At 49.5% G+C, this 20,085-nt stretch overlaps 1 protein-coding gene across 11 annotated transcripts in view; it reads right to left on the bottom strand.

The window, feature by feature from the left end:
* LOC140397021 (paired box protein Pax-8-like) overlaps positions 1-20,085 on the bottom strand; it is a 149,142-nt gene that overhangs the window by 16,797 nt on the left and 112,260 nt on the right. For 9 of the 11 annotated variants that reach the window (XM_072486059.1, XM_072486063.1, XM_072486056.1 and 6 more), the window contains one exon: positions 411-512. The exons of the other annotated variants lie outside the window; for them this stretch is intronic. In XM_072486059.1, coding sequence (XP_072342160.1) covers positions 411-512 — 102 coding nt within the window. The remainder of the gene's footprint in view (positions 1-410; positions 513-20,085) is intronic. 11 annotated transcript variants of the gene reach the window in all.

Genomic DNA, 20,085 nt, shown 5'->3' with positions numbered 1-20,085 from the left:
AGGAAATATACAGAGTCCCGTTCGATAGCGGGGTCGTTCCTGGCTGAACATGCCCGCAACGTGACTCTTTTCCGGTAGAATGCGCCAAAGTTACAGGGCTACGGTGGTTAAGTGGTGTAACGAGATTGACTATAATTCAAGGAAAGCCAGCATAGAATCGATGGGCTGAATGGCCTTCTTCCATGCCGTAAATGACTGCCTGTGTTTGTTATTTGGAACAACAGGGAATGTACTTGAAATGAAAAATTTCAATATATCCTGAAAGTTTTGTATCAACGCAAATTTTTCCTTTGTCAGTGCTGTAGAAAAATTTCTGTGCAATCATTTACCTGGATGCAGGATACAGGAATAGGCCACAATGTACTAACGTCAGGTGAATAATTGGATATAAGCCGAGACAGTGTGCTTACCGGATACCATTCCAGCAATGGCAGATGACGTGTAACTGCCCTGGCTATTTACAGGAATGTGAGGTGGGTACCCTGGCATTGTTGAGCTTACCATCTCACGCCCTAGAAAACATAATGTAAATTTCTACTTTATTTGTTCAATCAATCCAACTTCAATGAGTTACATGCTTACATGTATTTTCATTTCACCCTTTACCCACTAACTTTCAGCCCTGGAGTCTTACTGGATGTTGCTCCAGGAGTGCCAACTGCCCATCAGGACCTTCTGTGACTATATTTTGGTGAAATTAGATACAGGTTGAGCGACCCTTATCCGAAATGCTTGGGGCCCCGAGTGTGTGTCGGATTTCGGAACTTTTAAGGTTTTCGAAATATAATCTGCGGCGTGTTGGGGGCTGCTCATCTGCGGCGCGTTGGGACTTGCGCACCGCCCGGGAACCTTCCCAGAGCCTTGTGGGAACTCCCACTCTCACATCGGTGCTCGAAATAAAGTGCGCATTTTGGAATTTTTCGGAATTTCAAAGTTGCTCAACTGTTGGGACTTCTATTCAATGCCTACGCAGATTAATTTACAAAATGGTCATTGGATAGACATATGGATGATAAGGGAATAGTGTAGATGGGCTTTAGAGTGGTTTCACAGGTCGGCGCAACATCGAGGGCCGAAGGGCCTGTACTGCGCTGTAATGTTCTATGTTCTATATTCTAAGAGGGGTCACTGATTAACGATCAGGAGCCAAACCTTTAGCCGGGTTGTCCATTTCAAGCCCAGGACACTGAAGCCAATTGCAGGACATTTCAACTCCCACCATCGGTTGACCAGTAATCAAACCTGAGATCTCAAAAAGGGTATCGATAGGCCTGGAGCAGCCCCTGACACCACAAAGTCAGCATCTTCAGGGGGAAAAGAAAACTGACGTAACCATGCAAAACATTACCATAGGGAAGTCTAAAGTCTAACACAACAGGGGTTCTCAAACAATGTTCCCGTTAAAATTTGGCACAGCCAGATTTCAATGCCCGGTGATTTTAAATTTTTTTTGCACGTCCTCGCGAAAGCACAACTCAGTGGGAACAATGTTTTAGAAGCTCCACTGCAGGTTCTGAAAGTTTGAGTCGTTCTTTTTGTATAAAGAACATTTGTTATACAGTAAAACATATATTTATTATTCCTGTCCTTTTACTTACTTTATCGTCTTGGATTTCCTCGGAGTCGGGATGATTTGGGAGTCCTTTAAAATTGGCGACCGGGGACCCGATTCCAGGTTTCCCAAATCCATTTGGGTTTCCAATTTTCAGGAGTGGCTAGTTCCGAGTTGAAACCCTCACTCCAAAGCTGGCTAGCTCCACCGCGGGGTCCGTGCATGTCCTCTCCAATTAGCATGGAGTTAGGCCAGGGTTTTAAAGAATCTTATTCACTCAGGTCCCCTCAGAGGTGTTGTGTGATCCATAGTCGGCATAAGCTAACCTTTTAAAACGTAAATTCGAAAGATCCTCCATATGCCCCCCCCCCCCCCTCCGGGTCAAGGCATGCCAAACAAACCCATGGCTCCTCATGCCTGCTATCCAAAGGTATGTGCGTCCCCCTAAATAACCCCTATAGACCCTCATGATTCCGATACCAACCTATGTCCTACCACCGACCCCCATGACGGCAGAGTCAGGAATGCATGAGATTGTTAATACCCCTGAGCCTCAGAGGTAACATTGAGAGTTCTCGCTCTTTGGTATCGTTTGTCAGTGACACTACTTTTATTTGCATAAGGCGGAGAGGTTGATGATCGACACTTTTATTGCACTGTTGTAATGGGCAGCACGGTAGCACAGTGGGCAGCACGGTAGCACATTGGATAGCACTGTTGCTTTACAGTCCCAGGGTCCCAGGTTCGATTCCCGGCTTGGGTCACTGTCTGTGCGGAGTCTGCACGTTCTCCCTGTGTCTGCGTGGGTTTCCTCCGGGTGCTCCGGTTTCCTCCCACAATCCAAAGATGTGCAGGTTAGGTGGATTGGCCATGATCAATTGCTCTTAGTGTCCAAAATTGCCTTTAGTGTTACAAAGAACAAAGAACAAAGAAATGTACAGCACAGGAACAGGCCCTTTGGCCCTCCAAGCCCGTGCCGACCATGCTGCCTGACTAAACTAAAATCTTCTACACTTCCTGGGTCCGTATGCCTCTATTCCCATCCTATTCATGTATTTGTCAAGATGCCCCTTAAATGTCACTATCGTCCCTGCTTCCACCACCTCCTCCGGTAGCGAGTTCCAGGCACCCACTACCCTCTGTGTAAAAAACTTGCCTCGTACATCTACTCTAAACCTTGCCCCTCTCACCTTAAACCTATGCCCCCTAGTAATTGACCCCTCTACCCCGGGGAAAAGCCTCTGACTATCCACTCTGTCTATGCCCCTCATAATTTTGTAGACCTCTAACAGGTCACCCCTCAACCTCCTTCGTTCCAGTGAGAACAAACCGAGTTTATTCAACCGCTCCTCATAGCTAATGCCCTCCATAGCAGGCAACATTCTGGTATATCTCTTCTGCACCCTCTCTAAAGCCTCCACATCCTTCTGGTAGTGTGGCGACCAGAATTGAACACTATACTCCAAGTGTGGCCTAACTAAGGTTCGAGACAGCTGCAACATGACTTGCCAATTCTTCGACTCAATGCCCCGGCCAATGAAGGCAAGCATTCCGTATGCCTTCTTGACTACCTTCTCCACCTGTGTTGCCCCTTTCAGTGACCTGTGGACCTGTACTCCTAGATCTCTCTGACTTTCAATTAGGTGGGTGGGGTTACTGGGTTATGGGGATAGGGTGGAGGTGTGGGTTGGGTAGGGTGCTCTTTCCAAGAGCCGGTGCAGACTCGATGGGCTGAATGGCCTCCTTCTGCCCTGTCAATTCTATGAAAGGGGCTTTCTAACAAAGTAGAAAGTAATGATTGAATGACCCCTTTTTAAAGCAGCCTGATGCCCCGGTGCTGTCTCCGATAGTTTTCTTGGCTCTGCTTGCCCGACTCCAGCCCAAACCCACTTCCCAAAATTAAAATCCAGTTCTTCATCCTGAATTCTCCCTCCGTGTACCCGAACAGGCGCCAGAATGTGGCGACGAGGGGATTTTCTCACTGCGCCGAGCTCCCAGGTTCGATCCCGGCTCTGGGTCACTGTCCGTGTGGAGTTTGCACATTCTCCCCGTGTTTGCGTGGGTTTCGCCCCCACAACCCAAAAAAGACATGCAGGGTAGGTGGATTGGCCGCGCTAAATTGGCCCTTAATTGGAAAAATGAATTGGGTACCCTAAATTAAAAAAGAACAAAACAAAGTAGGGGTTGTTCACAGTAACATCATTGCAGTGTTAATGTAAGCCTACTTGTGACAATAATAAAGATTATTATTATTGCGGGCACTTTCTCCCAAGGCGGGCGAGCCAAGCAGGCAATTCTCCTAATTCTTTCTACCTGCATTAAGAATGAAAACCCAAGCTGTATTCTTGAGTACAGTACTGATGCACTATCAATTAGCACAAAGACGAGAGTAGTGGAATAATCAAGGCTTTATAGAGCTAAGGTGTTGTGCCTCCTGTAGCTGGAACTAGAATGGCTGCAGCACCGGTGAGCACGCACTATTATACACCGCCTACTGGGCGGAGCCAGCAGGCAGGGATTTAACCATGTACCTCTACAATACGGGCAGTGCCACAATACATATAATACTGCGAGTGGTGACTACCACAAGTGCTAATGAAGCACTGTTTTGAGTGCAGTTGGAAAGTAGAGGTAAGAAGTGAACCCCTGTCGAAAGGGTGCACGAGGTCTTAAAAGAAGGTTTCCTTAAGATGCACTGTTAGACACACTGATGTTAAAGAATTAAGAGATTTGTGTCTGCTGTGACTCAGTTTATAGCAGTCTAGTCTCTGAGTCAGAAGGTGAAAGTCCTACTTCAGGACATAAGCACAAAAATCAATACTGACACTGATGTCCTGAAGATGAGGGGCTGTATTTTCCAAAGTCCCAGCTCCGTGTTTCTCAGTGGCAGGCCATTCGCTGGCGGATAACACCACTTGCCAATGGGATATCCCATTGAAGCCACCCCTCGCAGCCGGGAAACCCATGGGTGGAGTTCCGCTTCCAGAAGGAACAGAGACTCCCAAAGGCTGGAAAATTCCGGCTGAGATATTAAACTGAAGACTGCATCGCACTACTTCAAAAGGGGTAAGGGTGTCGAGGTGGGCTGTTTAAAAGGTTCGCCTCAATGCTGCGAGACTTTGTCTCGGTTCAAATAACAATAGAAACAGAGAAAATAGGAGCAGGAGGAGGCCATTCGGCCCTTCGAGCCTGCTCCGCCATTCATTGTGATCATGGCTGATCATCCAACTCAATAGCCTAATCCTGCTTTCTCCCCATTGCCTTTGATCCCCTTCACCCCAAGTGCGATATCTCACCACTTTTTGAATGCATACAATGTTTTAGCATCAACTACTTCCTGTGGTACCAAATTCCACAGGCCGACCACTCTCAGGGTGAAGACATTTCTCCCCATCTCTGTCCGAAATGGTCTCCCCCGTATCCTCAGACTGTGACCCCTGGGGCGAGATTCTCCGACCCCCCCCCGCCGGGTCGGAGAATCGGCGGGGGCTGGCGTGAATCCCGCCCCCGCCGGTTGCCGAATTCTCCGGCACCGGAGATTCGGCGGGGGCGGGAATCGCGCCGCGCCGGTTGGCGCCCCCCCCCCCCCCCAGCGATTCTCCGGCCCGGATGGGCCGAAGTCCCGCTGCTAGAATGCCTGTCCCGCCGGCGTGGATTAAACCACCTCTCTTACCGGCTGGACAAGGCAGCGCGGGCGGGCTCCGGGGTCCTGGGGGGGGGGGGGGGCGCGGGGCGATCTGGCCCGCGATCGGGGCCCACCTGTGCCGTGGGGGGCATTCTTTTCCTTCCGCCTTCGCCACGGTCCCCACCATGGCGGAGGCGGAAGAGACCCCTTCGACAGCGCATGCGCGGGGATGCCGTGAGCGACCGCTAACGCTCCCGCGCGTGCGCCGCCCGGAGATGTCATTTCCGCGCCAGCTGGCGGGGCACCAAAGGCCTCTTCCGCCAGCTGGCGGGGCGGAAATCAGTCCGGCGCAGGCCTAGCCCCTCAAGGTTAGGGCTCGACCCCCCCAAGATGCGGAGGATTCCGCACCTTTGGGGCGGCGCGATGCCGGACTGATTAGCGCCGTTTTGGGCGCCGGTCGGCGGACATCGCGCCGATACTGGAGAATTTCGCCCCTGGTTCAGGACACACCCACCATCGGGAACATCCTTCCTGCATCTACCCTGTCCAGTCCTGTTAGAATTTGATAGGTTTCTATGAGATCCCCCCTCATTCCTCTGAACTCCATTGATTCAATCTCTCCAGATACATCAGTATCTCCATCCCAGGTATCATTCTGATAAACCTTCACTGCACTCCCTCGACAGCAAGAACATCCTTTCTCAGATAAGACTGTACACAGTATTCCAGCTGTGGCCTCACCAAGGTCCTGTTTAATTGCAGCAAGACATCCCAGCTCCTGGTACTCCTCTCGGTGCTTACCACCTGCTGAACCTGCATGTTTACCGTCAGTGACTGGTGTTCGAGGACCCAAAGGTCTCGTTGCACATTCTCCTCTCCTAATTTATGGCCACTCAGGTAATCGTCCGCCTTCTCGTTTTTGTGATGCAAATGGATAATGGGCAAAAGGAATAACCTCAATCCAACCACATTGGGTTTGATCTCGAATAACGACGAGTCCGAATACAGGAGGGAGATAGAGAACCTAGTGGAGTGGTGTAGCGACAACAATCTCTCCCTCAATGTCAGCAGAACTAAAGAGCTGGTCACTGACTTCAGGAAGCAAAATATCGTACACACCCCTGTCAGCATCAACGGGGCCGAGGTGGAGATGGTTAGCAGTTTCAAATTCCTCGGGGTGCACATCTCCAAAAATCTGTCCTGGTCCACCCACGTCGACGCTACCACCAAGAAAGCACAACAGCGCCTATACTTCCTCAGGAAACTAAGGAAATTCGGCATGTCCACATTGACTCTTAGCAACTTTTACAGATGCACCATAGAAAGCATCCTATCAGGCTGCATCACAGCCTGGTATGGCAACTGCTCGGCCCAGGACCGCAAGAAACTTCAGAGAGTCGTGAACACAGCCCAGTCCATCAAACGAACCTGCCTCCCATCCATTGACTCCATCTACACCCCCCGCTGCCTGGGGAAAGCGGGCAGTATAATCAAAGATCCCTCCCACCCGGCTTACTCACTCTTCCAACTTCTTCCATCGGGCAGGAGATACAGACGTCTGAGAACACGCACGAACATATTAAAAACAGCTTCTTCCCCGCTGTTACCAGACTCCTAAACGACCCTCTTATGGACTGAACTGATCTCTCTACACATCTTCTGTACTCAGTGGTATTACACTCATGTATGCTTCACTCAATGCCTGTGTATTTGCATTGTGTATTTATGTTTGCTCTGTGTCTTTTCTTTTCGTGTACGGAATTATCTGTACGTAGATAAATACTTTTTACTGAATCTTGGTACATGTGACATTAAACAAATCCAATTCAATTTCTCCACATTAAACTGCACCCGCCATTCATTTGCTCACTCACGCAACTTGTCCAAATCACAGGGCGGCAGGCTGGCACAGTGGTCCTCACGGCGCCGAGGACCCGGGTTCGATCCCAGCCCTGGGTCACTGTCCGTGCGGACTTTGCACATTCTCCCCCGTGTCTGCGTGGGTCTCACCTCCACAACCCAAAGATGTGCAGGCTAGGTGGATTGGCCAATTAGGTACTTGAATTTTTTTTCCAAATCACACTGCACCCTCCCACAATTTGGTGTCATCTGCAAATCTGGAGATACTGCATTTTGCTGCCTCATCTAAATAATCAATATATATTGTGAATAGCCAGGATCCCAGCACCGATCCTTGGATAGCCCACTCGTCACTGCCTCCCAGTTTGAAAAAGACACGGTAATTCCTATTCTTTTTTTTCATAGAATTCATAGAATTTACAGTGCAGAAGGAGGCCATTCGGCCCATCGAGTTTGCACCGGCTCTTGGAAAGGACACCCCACCCAAGGTCAACACCTCCACCCTATCCCCATGACCCAGCAACCCCACCCAACACTAAGGGCAATTTTGGACACTAAGGGCAATTTATCACGGCCGACCCACCTAACCTGCACATCTTTGGACTGTGGGAGGAAACCGGAGCACCCGGAGGAAACCCACGCAGACACGGGGAGGACGTGCAGACTCCGCACAGACAGTGACCCAAGCCGGGAATCGAACCCGGGACCCTGGAGCTGTGAAGTGATTGTGCTAACCACAATGCTACCGTGCTGCCCTTTGTTTTCTGCCTGCCAACCAGTTTTCTATCCAGCTCAATACTCTGCCCCTAATCCCATGCGCTAATTTTACACACTCATCTCTTATACGGGACTTTGTCAAAAGCCTTCTGGTAAACATTCGCTGCACTCCTCTGGAGCAAGAACATCCTTCCTCAGAGAAGGAGACCAAAACTGCACACAATAATAACAATATTAGGCGGGAACTATTATAACAATATTAGGCGGGAACTATTATAACAATATTAGGCGGGAACTATTATAACAATATTAGGCGGGAACTGAAGAGCATAGATTGGGGGCGGATGTTTGAGGGCAAATCAACATCTGACATGTGGGAGGCTTTCAAGTGTCAGTTGATAGGAATACAGGACAGGCATGTTCCTGTGAGGAAGAAAGACAAATACGGCAATTTTCGGGAACCTTGGATGACGAATGATATTGTAGGCCTCGTCAAAAAGAAAAAGGAGGCATTTGTCAGGGCTAAAAGGCTGGGAACAGACGAAGCCTGTGTGGCATATAAGGAAAGTAGGAAGGAACTTAAGCAGGGAGTCAGGAGGGCTAGAAGGGGTCATGAAAAGTCATTGGCAAATAGGGTTAAGGAAAATCCCAAGGCTTTTTACACTTACATAAAAAGCAAGAGGGTAGCCAGGGAAAGGGTTGGCCCACTGAAGGATAGGCAAGGGAATCTATGTGTGGAGCCAGAGGAAATGGGCGAGGTACTAAATGAATACTTTGCATCAGTATTCACCAAAGAGAAGGAATTGGTAGATGTTGAGTCTGGAGAAGGGGGTGTAGATAGCCTGGGTCACATTGTGATCCAAAAAGACGAGGTGTTGGGTGTCTTAAAAAATATTAAGGTAGATAAGTCCCCAGGGCCGGATGGGATCTACCCCAGAATACTGAAGGAGGCTGGAGAGGAAATTGCTGAGGCCTTGACAGAAATCTTTGGATCCTCGCTGTCTTCAGGGGATGTCCCGGAGGACTGGAGAATAGCCAATGTTGTTCCTCTGTTTAAGAAGGGTGGCAGGGATAATCCCGGGAACTACAGGCCGGTGAGCCTTACTTCAGTGGTAGGGAAATTACTGGAGAGAATTCTTCGAGACAGGATCTACTCCCATTTGGAAGCAAATGGACGTATTAGTGAGAGGCAGCACGGTTTTGTGAAGGGGAGGTCGTGTCTCACTAACTTGATAGAGTTTTTCGAGGAGGTCACTAAGATGATTGATGCAGGTAGGGCAGTAGATGTTGTCTATATGGACTTCAGTAAGGCCTTTGACAAGGTCCCTCATGGTAGACTAGTACAAAAGGTGAAGTCACACGGGATCAGGGGTGAACTGGCAAGGTGGATACAGAACTGGCTAGGCCATAGAAGGCTGAGGGTAGCAATGGAGGGATGCTTTTCTAATTGGAGGGCTGTGACCAGTGGTGTTCCACAGGGATCAGTGCTGGGACCTTTGCTCTTTGTAGTATATATAAATGATTTGGAGGAAAATGTAACTGGTCTGATTAGTAAGTTTGCAGACGACACAAAGGTTGGTGGAATTGCGGATAGCGATGAGGACTGTCTGAGGATACAGCAGGATTTAGATTGTCTGGAGACTTGGGCGGAGAGATGGCAGATGGAGTTTAACCTGGACAAATGTGAGGTAATGCATTTTGGAAGGGCTAATGCAGGTAGGGAATATACAGTGAATGGTAGAACCCTCAAGAGTATTGAAAGTCAAAGAGATCTAGGAGTACAGGTCCACAGATCACTGAAAGGGGCTACACAGGTGGAGAAGGTAGTCAAGAAGGCATACGGCATGCTTGCCTTCATTGGCCGGGGCATTGAGTATAAGAATTGGCAAGTCATGTTGCAGCTGTATAGAACCTTAGTTAGGCCACACTTGGAGTATAGTGTTCAATTCTGGTCGCCACACTACCAGAAGGATGTGGAGGCTTTAGAGAGGGTGCAGAAGAGATTTACCAGAATGTTGCCTGGTATGGAGGGCATAAGCTATGAGGAGCGATTGAATAAACTCGGTTTGTTCTCACTGGAACGAAGGAGGTTGAGGGGCGACCTGATAGAGGTATACAAAATTATGAGGGGCATAGACAGAGTGGATAGTCAGAGGCTTTTCCCCAGGGTAGAGGGGTCAATTACTAGGGGGCATAGGTTTAAGGTGAGAGGGGCAAAGTTTAGAGTAGATGTACGAGGCAAGTTTTTTACGCAGAGGGTAGTGGGTGCCTGGAACTCACTACCGGAGGAGGTAGTGGAGGCAGGGACGATAGGGACATTTAAGGGGCATCTTGACAAATATATGAATAGGATGGGAATAGAAGGATACGGACCCAGGAAGTGTAGAAGATTGTAGTTTAGTCGGGCAGTATGGTCGGCACGGGCTTGGAGGGCCGAAGGGCCTGTTCCTGTGCTGTACATTTCTTTGTTCTTTGTTCTTTGTAATACTCCAGGTGAGGCCTCACCAAGGCCCTGTACAATTGCAGCAACGATCCCTGCTTCTACACTCTTAACAATAAGAGTTAACGTGGCGCCGCGTACGGAGGCTGGAGCAGCGTGAACCTCTCCAGCGCTGTGCTGGCGCCCAGAATAGGTCGTGCCCGGGCCCTGTTCGCGCCGTCATGAAACTTGGCCGCCATATCGGGAATCGCCCCCAATACTTGAATAAAGATATGGTGGATACATTGATGATTTAAAACTAAATCACAGTCCCTCAATCCCACATATTCTCCAGCCTCATCCATGTCTCTCCAAGCCATCTAATCCCGAAGGCATCTCTTGCTATCCCCCCCTCCCCTTGCCAAGCTATGTCTACCAAGCAACCCCAAATGCCCCCATGCCAAGACAAGGCACTGCCATGCCCAGTTACCATACACTGTATGGAAGCAAATGTTCAACATTACTTGTTGGCGAGACCAGAAATATATTCGTCTGTTGAAACACCTAAGTCTCGGGGGAAACAGTTTGATTGACAGCTGTGGCTCTATGATCTATGCTGTCAATTTGACAATGTTTATTGACAGGAGGTAAAGAGGTTTCAAGTCTGCAGTTCAAGCTGTTGCTAATTTAAAGAATCTGGTGAATTATGGGGATAGACAGGGAAATTGAGTTAAGATCATAATTAGCTGTCGTACAACTTGAGTGTGATTGCCAATTTAGTGCTTAAATAGGGGCAGTTTTGGCCTCGAGTCCATGCATGGATTAATGTCATTTTGGTGTTAAATTGGTCCCTTTCTACCTTGATTTGAACCCAAAATTCAGGTGCAATGACGACTACTTTTTTGATAACAGTTAAATATACTTTAGAACTAGTCAGAGGCCCTGGGCAGGGTTAATTCCTCATCATGTGCCAGGCTCAGTCTAATTCAATTTAAGGTGGTCCACCGGGCAGCGAGAATGAGCAAGTTTTTTTGGGGTTGAAGACAGTTGTATGAGGTGCAAGGGCAGCCCTGCAAACCATGTCCACGTGTTTTAGGCATGCCTGGAGCTTAGAGGGTTCTGGCAAGGGTTCGCGAGGGCAATGTCCAAGGTGCTTAACACACGGGTGGTGCCGAGTCCAGAGATAGCGATCTTTGGGGTGTCAGAAGACCCGGGAGTTCAGGGGGCGAAAGAGGCCGACGTTTTGGCCTTTGCCTCCTTAGTAGCCCGGAGATGGATTCATGTGGGGGGACTCGAAGCCCCCGAGTGTAGAGATTTGGGTTAACGACATGGCTGGGCTTCTCAGCCTCGAGAAAATAAAGTTTGCCTAAAGAGGGTCTACGCTAGGGTTCTCTCGGAGGTGGCAGCCGCTCGTCAACGCGGGGAAAATTAAAATGTCAGCAGAGGCAGCAATCCGTAGGGGGTGTGGAGGGGGGAGTGAGTACTTCATTGGCATGGTGTGGGAAGACTGAGTCACGTGGGGTAATGTCTATTTATATGTTATTGTATATTCTCTTTCTGCACTAGTTTGTTTTGTTATTATTGTTACTACTGTTTTATTATGAAAATTCGGCAAAACCTTCATAAAAATATTTTTTAAAAAAAGATTCTTTAGAATTCATCCCGAGGTTGTAGTAGAATTTGTTACGAGCCTGAGCCTTTTATGAATGATGGTTTCATGGTCGTAAAGTTGAATAAAATCATAATGATAATCTTTATTAGTGTCACAAGTAGGCTTACATTAACGCTGCAATGAAGTGACTGTGAAAATCCCCTCGTCGCCACATTCCGGCGCCTGTTCGGGTACATATAAAGAACAAAGAAAATTACAGCACAGGAACAAGCCCTTCGGCCCTCCCAGCCTGCGCCGATCCAGATCCTTTATCTAAACCTGTTGCCTATTTTCCAAGGATCTACTTCCCTCTGTTCCCCGTCCGTTCATATATCTGTCTAGATGCATCTTAAATGAGGCTATCGTGCCCGCCTCTACCACCTCCGCTGGCAAAGCGTTCCAGGCACCCACCACCCTCTGCGTAAAAAACTTTCCACGCACATCTCCCTTAAACTTTCCCCCTCTCACCTTGAAATCGTGACCCCTTGTAATTGACACCCCCACACTTGAAAAAAATTTGTTGCTATCCCCCCTGTCCATACCTCTCATAATTTTGTAGACCTCAATGAGGTCCCCCCTCAACCTCCGTCTTTCCAACAAAAACAATCCTAATCTACTCAACCTTCCTTCATAGCTAGCCCCCTCCATACCAGGCAACATCTTGGTGAACCTCCTCTGCACCCTCTCTAAAGCATCCACATCCTTCTGGTATGTGGCGACCAGAACTGCACGCAGTATTCCAAATGTGGTCTAACCAAAGTCCTATACAGCTGAAACATGACCTGCCGACTCTTGTACTCATGGAGGGAGAATTCAGAATGCCCAAATTACCTAAAAAGCACGTCTGGCGGAAACCGGAACACCCGGAGGCAACCCACGCAGACACGGGAGGGAACGTGCAAACTCCACACGCATTGCCACCCAAGGTGAGACTCGATCCCGGGTCCCTGACGCCGTGAGGCAGCAGTGCTAACCACTGTGTCACCGTGCTGCTCTTGGCACCCAGAAAGTTGGTGCAGATTCAATGGGCCGAATGGCCTCCTTCTGCACTGTTGGGATTCTTTCTATGACTTGTATGATTACTTGAGATAGTACCTGTGATGACTGGTTACTGTACCCTTAACACCATGTAGGTGATGCCCCTTTAAGACCGGGTTTGGAACCTTGGGGGACTCCGCCTCCGGCTCCGCCCACCAGGGAGCCGTATATAAGGTGGTGCCCTGTAGGCGGCACTCAGTAAGCACACGTCTCGGTAACTGGCTAGTCCTCTGCTTATTAAAGCCTTCATTTACCATTCCACACTCTCATGTCGTTATTGAGTGTACGACAATACCTATAATGAGCGACTTGAAAGTAAAATTAAGAGCTATTCACTTGTAAGGTGAATAGCTATGAATAAACCTAAAGGAGGGTGGTGAACATCTGGAACGGGCTGCCAGAGGCAGTGGCAGAGGCGGGTACAATTTTGTTCTTTATAAAGCAGCTAGACAGTTACATGGGCAGGGCGGGTATAGAGGGAAATGGGCCAAATTTGGGCAAGTGGGGCTAGCTAAGTGATAGAAACTGGGCGGCATGAATAAGCCGGGCCGAAGGGCCAGTTCCATGCTGTAAACATCTCTGACACTCTGACTGTATAAGAGTACAGATTGGCCTCTGGTCTCCTTCTTCATCACCTAGCTATCAAGAATTTAACCTGGTCGCAAAGAATAGTTGCCTAAATTCTGGGAACCACCTCAAACAAAATGGGATAGCAGATTACAATCTGATTAGCTTTTGCAAAAGGGAGGCCAAGGTGCATGTAGATTGTCAGGGTATAATTACCCATCTATGTTCTCGGAGTCTGAACCTTATGGCTAGAGGAAGATAAGTGGACACATTCCGTGTTTCTACCAAGGGGAAAACTATGGCCTCCCCACCATCACTTCCTAACAGTAAAATCAGAAACAAAATAATTTCTAAGCTGGATGAGCATTAGTTGGATAGGGATGAGGTTTGGCTCCTCTTCTGTTTCTATGAGGCGCGGTCAAAGTGATTGGTTTTGAAACGTGGGCATTCCCGTACCAGCCTTCCCGAACAGACGCCGGAATGTGGCGACTAGGGGCTTTTCACAGTAGCTTCATTTGAAGCCCACTTGTGACAATAAGCGATTTTCATTTCCTTTCATTTTCAGTTCATTCCACGGCAGAATATATCATGGACTTGAACAGATTGTACGACGTGAAAAAATGAAATTTGGAGATTCCTGTTGGGTGCTTGAATTTGAATTGCTGGTTCGTGCTGAGGTGTCACGTATGGACAGGCAGGAGCCTGGGTTTCAGTTCTTGGGAAGAAACTTCTTTTTAGATCGGGGCTGGATTCTCCCTTTTTTGGGACTTAATCCCCACACCGTCGTGAAAACTGTGGTCTTTTAGATTCACCGTTTTGCTGGGGGCTAGCTGGCAGCCGTCGGCGTGCTCGCAGCCTGAGCTGCTGATATGGTCCCCAGCACTTCCGGGTCAGAGGCCGCGCAGGGCGGTGGCCCGGACGCCATGCCCCGTGGCGGACTCAGCCCGCGGACCTGGACCGCCAATGGGGCGTCCCCCATCGGTCGCTTGCACACATTGCCCCCAGCCCCGAATGAAGCCCCCGCTGCCCATCAATCGTCCCCCCCCCCCCCCCCCACCCACCCACTGTGGGACTGAATCCCCAGACACCACGCGAGCGTCCCGGACGGGGTGAGCACATGTGAGCCACGCCCTCGGGAATTCGGCAACGGAGCATCGCGGGTGGGCATCGGGCGACGGCCTGAGGCGGCGGATAGAACATAGAACATAGAACATAGAACGATACAGTGCAGTACAGGCCCTTCGGCCCACAATGTTGCACCGACATGGGAAGTCAAAAAACAAAAGCCATCTAACCTACACTATGCCATTATCATCCATATGCTTATCCAATAAACTTTTAAATGCCCTCAATGTTGGCGAGTTCACTACTGTAGCAGGTGGGGCATTCCACGGCCTCACTACTCTTTGCGTAAAGAACCTACCTCTGACCTCTGTCCTATATCTATTACCCCTCAGTTTAAAGCTATGTCCCCTCGTGCCAGCCATTTCCATCCGCGGGAGAAGGCTCTCACTGTCCACCCTATCCAACCCCCTGATCATTTTGTATGCCTCTATTAAGTCTCCTCTTAACCTTCTTCTCTCCAACGAAAACAACCTCAAGTCCATCAGCCTTTCCTCATAAGATTTTCCCTCCATACCAGGCAACATCCTGGTAAATCTCCTCTGCACCCGCTCCAAAGCTTCCACGTCCTTCCTATAATGCGGTGACCAGAACTGTACGCAATACTCCAAATGCGGCCGTACCAGAGTTTTGTACAGCTGCAACATGACCTCCTGACTCCGGAACTCAATCCCTCTATCAATAAAGGCCAATACTCCATAGGCCTTCTTCACAACCCTATCAACCTGGGTGGCAACTTTCAGGGATCTATGTACATGGACACCTAGATCCCTCTGCTCATCCACACTTCCAAGAACTTTACCATTAGCCAAATATTCCGCAATCCTGTTATTCCTTCCAAAGTGAATCACCTCACACTTCTCTACATTAAACTCCATTTGCCACCTCTCAGCCCAGCTCTGCAGCTTATCTATGTCCCTCTGTAACCTGCTACATCCTTCCACACTGTCGACAACACCACCGACTTTAGTGTCGTCTGCAAATTTACTCACCCACCCTTCTGCGCCCTCCTCTAGGTCATTGATAAATATGACAAACAGCAACGGCCCCAGAACAGATCCTTGTGGTACTCCACTTGTAACTGAACTCCATTCTGAACATTTCCCATCAACCACCACCCTCTGTCTTCTTTCAGCTAGCCAATTTCTGATCCACATCTCTAAATCACCCTCAATCCCCAGCCTCCGTATTTTCTGCAATAGCCTACCGTGGGGAACCTTATCAAACGCTTTGCTGAAATCCATATACACCACATCAACTGCTCTACCCTCGTCTACCTGTTCAGTCACCTTCTCAAAGAACTCAATAAGGTTTGTGAGGCATGACCTACCCTTCACAAAGCCATGCTGACTATCCCTAATCATATTATTCCTATCTAGATGATTATAAATCTTGTCTCTTATAATCCCCTCCAAGACTTTACCCACAACGGACGTGAGGCTCACCGGTCCATAGTTGCTGATAATGGGCGCGGCGTGCTCCAGCTTTTCAGGGGGCGGAGAGTTAAGAAAACAGCGGACTCCCGGATTTCGGCGCCAAAACGGATTCTTCGCCCCGTCGCCGAACGTGATTCCGGCGTCGGGGAGCGGAGAATCCAGCCCCTGGATGTCTGCGGCGTTGACAATTTCCTGGGACAGCAGTCAGTTCCTGCAGCCTTGTTGGCAAGAAAGACATTCCTCAGTGTCACAAAGGATGAACTTGACGCCTGAGGTCATCCGAGATTGTCCAGATACCGGACACAGGCAGCAGTACAATGGAAAACACGGGGACAGAAGGAATGCGGATCAAAGCACTTCGAGAAGATCTGGACACCATAACAGATGACAGGATAGGAGCAGCAATAGTAGGTGAATAGCCCCCGGAGTGCTCAGGGAACAGTTAACAGGTGCCTCAGGTGAGCCTCAAAATATCATGATGGGATGATCTGTTCAAGTAGAACAGCAGGGTCATTGACGTGACCCATTACCACTGAGAATTTGTGGGTTGAGATGTTGCTAATGATTGGTCTGACAAAATTGTATTAGCCACAAGAAGCTTGGGCGGGATTCTCCGACCCCCCTCCGGGTCGGAGAATCGCCGGGTGGCGGCGTGTATCCCGCCTCCCCCCCCCCGCCCCGCCGGCTGCCGAATCCGCACGGTGGCCTGGCCGGCGATCGGGGCCGACCGATCCGCGGGGCGGGCCGACGCAGGGGGGGCACTCTATTCCTCCGCGTCGGCTGCCGTGGACCTCCGCGATGGCCGACGCGGAGATGAATCCCCCCCCCCCTGGGCATTCGCCAGCACACGCTGGCGCTCCCGCGCGTGCGCCAACTCGCTGGCGGAGGCCCTTCGGCACCGGTTGGCGTGGCGCCAAGCCCCTTTCGCGCCGGCCTAGCCCCTGAAGGTGCGGGGGATTCCGCCCCCTCGGGGCGGCCTGACGTCGGAGTGGTTCACGCCACCCCTCGCCGCCGGAGTGGCCCGCTCCGCCAGTTCGCGGAGAATCCCGCCCTTTTAGTCTGGTGATAGAAACATAGAAAATGGCAGCAGAAGTATGTCATGGCCCTGCCATTTAATATGATCATGGTTGCTATCTATCTCAATACCATTCTCCTTCACTCTTCCCGTACTTGAGTCTCGAAATCCTTTTCCTTGCCAGAATTTTACACGTTTCAATTCGATCGTCTCTCATCCTTCGACATGCCCAGTCGACCCAATCTCTCCTCATATGACAATCCTACCATCCCAGGAATTAGTCCGGTGGGCCTGGCATGAGAATGTCGCTTTAAGAAATTCTTGGCTGCCCATATTACTGCAGTGAAGTCAGAGAGTGGGTGGAGCTGGGCTGTCTGTCAGCTTTTTACTTTTGTTTTTGAGCAGGCCGCAGGGTGTGTTTTAGTTTCATTTTCAGTGTTGGAGCTGAAGCCAGACAGAGCAGGTGTACTGCTGTTCTCTCTGCCATGAAAAGACTATCTCTTGATCATTTGGTGAATTCAGAATTATAAATGTTCTCAGTAGTGAATGTAAACCTAATGTGCTTCTGTTAAAAGGTGTTTTAAGTCTTATGGATGTTGTTTGGGTAGTTATTAAGGATTACTTAGTGTTGTATTATTTGGGGGTTGTATTTGAATTGATGGTTGCTAAGATGTTCACTGTATGTTTTAAAAAGGTTACCTTGAGTTCATAGAATAAACATTGTTTTGCTTTAAAAAATACTTTTCCATTTCTGCTGTCCCACACCTGTAGAGTGGGCCGTGTGCTCCCCATACCACAATCTAGTAAAAGTTGTGGGTCAGGTGACCTCCATGATACACTTTGGGGTTCTCTAAACCCTGGCCCTTTGTTGCACTCCCTCTGTGGCAAGTATATACTTTTTTCGGTCAGGACACCAAATCTGTACACAATACTTAGCAAGATTTCCAACTGCATTAAAACTCCTTGCTCCTACACTCAAGTCCTCTTGCAATGAAGGCCAACACCATTTGCCTTCTTAACAGCTTGTTGCAGCTGCATGCTGGCTTTCAGTAACTGGCGTACAAGGGAACCCGACCGAACATCATTTTAAAAATACTCTGCCATTCTGCTTTCCCTACCAAAGTGGGACTGCGCCTGCAATCATAGAATCGCTACAGTGCAAAAGGAGGCCTTTTGGCCTATTGACCCTCTGAAGGAACACCCTACCCACTCCCGCACCTTATCCCCGAAACCCCGCCAACCGGTGGACACTGCGGGGCAATTTACCGACACGCCTTTGGACTCTGGGAGGAAACCGGAGCGCCCGGAGGAAACCCACGCACACACGGGGGAGAACGTGCAGACTCCCGCACAGGCAGTGACCCAAGCCGGGAATCGGACCTGGGAACCTGGAGCTGCGAAGCGATTGTGCGAACCACCGTGCTACCGTGCTGCCCTCGACTCCTGCACTTTCCTGCTGCTGGTGTGAGGCTAACCTGTCCGTAATTCCCTGTTTTCTCCAGAAGACCTGGGGGCAGAGGTGGGCCATTCGGCCCGCCAGTCAATGGAGATCACTGCTGATCTGATAGAATCCTCAACTCCACTTTCCCGCCTTATCTCCGTTACCACTGATTCCCTTACTGATTAATAATCTGCATCTCTCTCGGCCTTGAACATTCTTAACAGCCCAGCCTCTGCAGCTCTCTGCGGTAAATAATTCCACTCCCCTCTGAGAGAAGAAATTCCTCCTCATCTCTGTCTCAAATGGACGACCCCTTACTCTGAGATTCTGCCCTCTGGTCCTAGACTCTCCCACATGAGGAAACAGCCTCTCAGCATCGACCCTGTCAATCCCTCCCAGAATCCTCTATGTCTCAATAAGGTCGCCTCTCAGTCTTCTAAACTCCATTGGGAACAGGCCCGGCCTACTCAACCTCGCCTCATAAAATCCCTCCCTACCCGGGAACAACCGAGTGAACCTTCTCCACACTGCCTCCAATGCCCGTCTATCTTTCCTTAGATAGGGAGGGGGCTAAAACTGTTCAGGGTATTCCAGGTGTGGTCTAACTAGCGCCTTGTATAATATTAGCACAACTTCCCTATTTTTAGACTCCATTCCCTTTGAAATAAAGGCCGACATTCCATTTGCCTTCCCAATGACCTGCTGAACTTGCATGCTAACCTTTTGTGACTTATGCCCGAGACCCCGAAATGCCCCCGTGCTGCAGCTTTCTGCAGTCTCTCTCCATCCAGCACGGTAGCACAAGTGGCTAGCACTGTGGCTTCACAGCGCCAGGGTCCCACGTTCGATTCCCCGCTGGGTCACTGTCTGTGTAGAGTCTGCACGTTCTCCCCGTGTCTGCGTGGGTTTCCTCCGGGTGCTCCAGTTCCCTCCCACAGTCCAAAGACGTGCAGGTTAGGTGGATAAATTGCCCTTAGTGACCAAAATGGTTAGGAGGGGTATTGGGTTACGGGGATAGGGTGGAAGTGAGGGCTTAAGTGGGTCGGTGCAGACTCGATGGGCCGAATGGCCTCCTTCTGCACTGTATGTTCTATTTGCACGGTAGCACAGTGGTTAGCACTGTTGCTTCACAAACCTGCAGGGTCACACGTTCGATTCGCGGCTTGGGTGATTGTGCGGAGTCTGCACGTTCTCCCCGTGTCTGCGTGGGTTTCCTCCGGGTGCTCCGGTTTCCTCCCACAAGTCCCGAAAGACGTGCTTGTTAGGTGAATTGGACATTCTGAATTCTCCCTCCGTGTACCCGAACAGGCGCCGGAATGTGGCGACTAGGGGCTTTTCACAGTAACTTCATTGCAATGTAAGCCTACTTGTGACAATAAAGATTATTATTATTAATAATAATCAGTTCCTTTTTACCAAAGTGCATAACTTCACCTTTTCAACCGTTGGCTGTCGATCTGCCAAGTTTTTGCCCACTTACCAAACCTGTTTATATTCCTCTTTGTGTCATCCTCACTACTTGCCTTCCCAACTATTTTTGTGTCACCTCCAAACTTGACAATAGTGCATTCACTTCTGTTGTCGAAGTCATTAATATATATTGTAAATAATTGTAGCCTGACCATGGAATCTTGTGGCACTC

The sequence above is a fragment of the Scyliorhinus torazame genome, chromosome 20, assembly GCF_047496885.1.
Source record: "Scyliorhinus torazame isolate Kashiwa2021f chromosome 20, sScyTor2.1, whole genome shotgun sequence".
Lineage (NCBI taxonomy): Eukaryota > Metazoa > Chordata > Chondrichthyes > Carcharhiniformes > Scyliorhinidae > Scyliorhinus > Scyliorhinus torazame.
The sequence above is the reverse complement of the archived record's forward strand: the minus strand, read 5'-3'. Positions and strand labels throughout refer to the sequence as shown.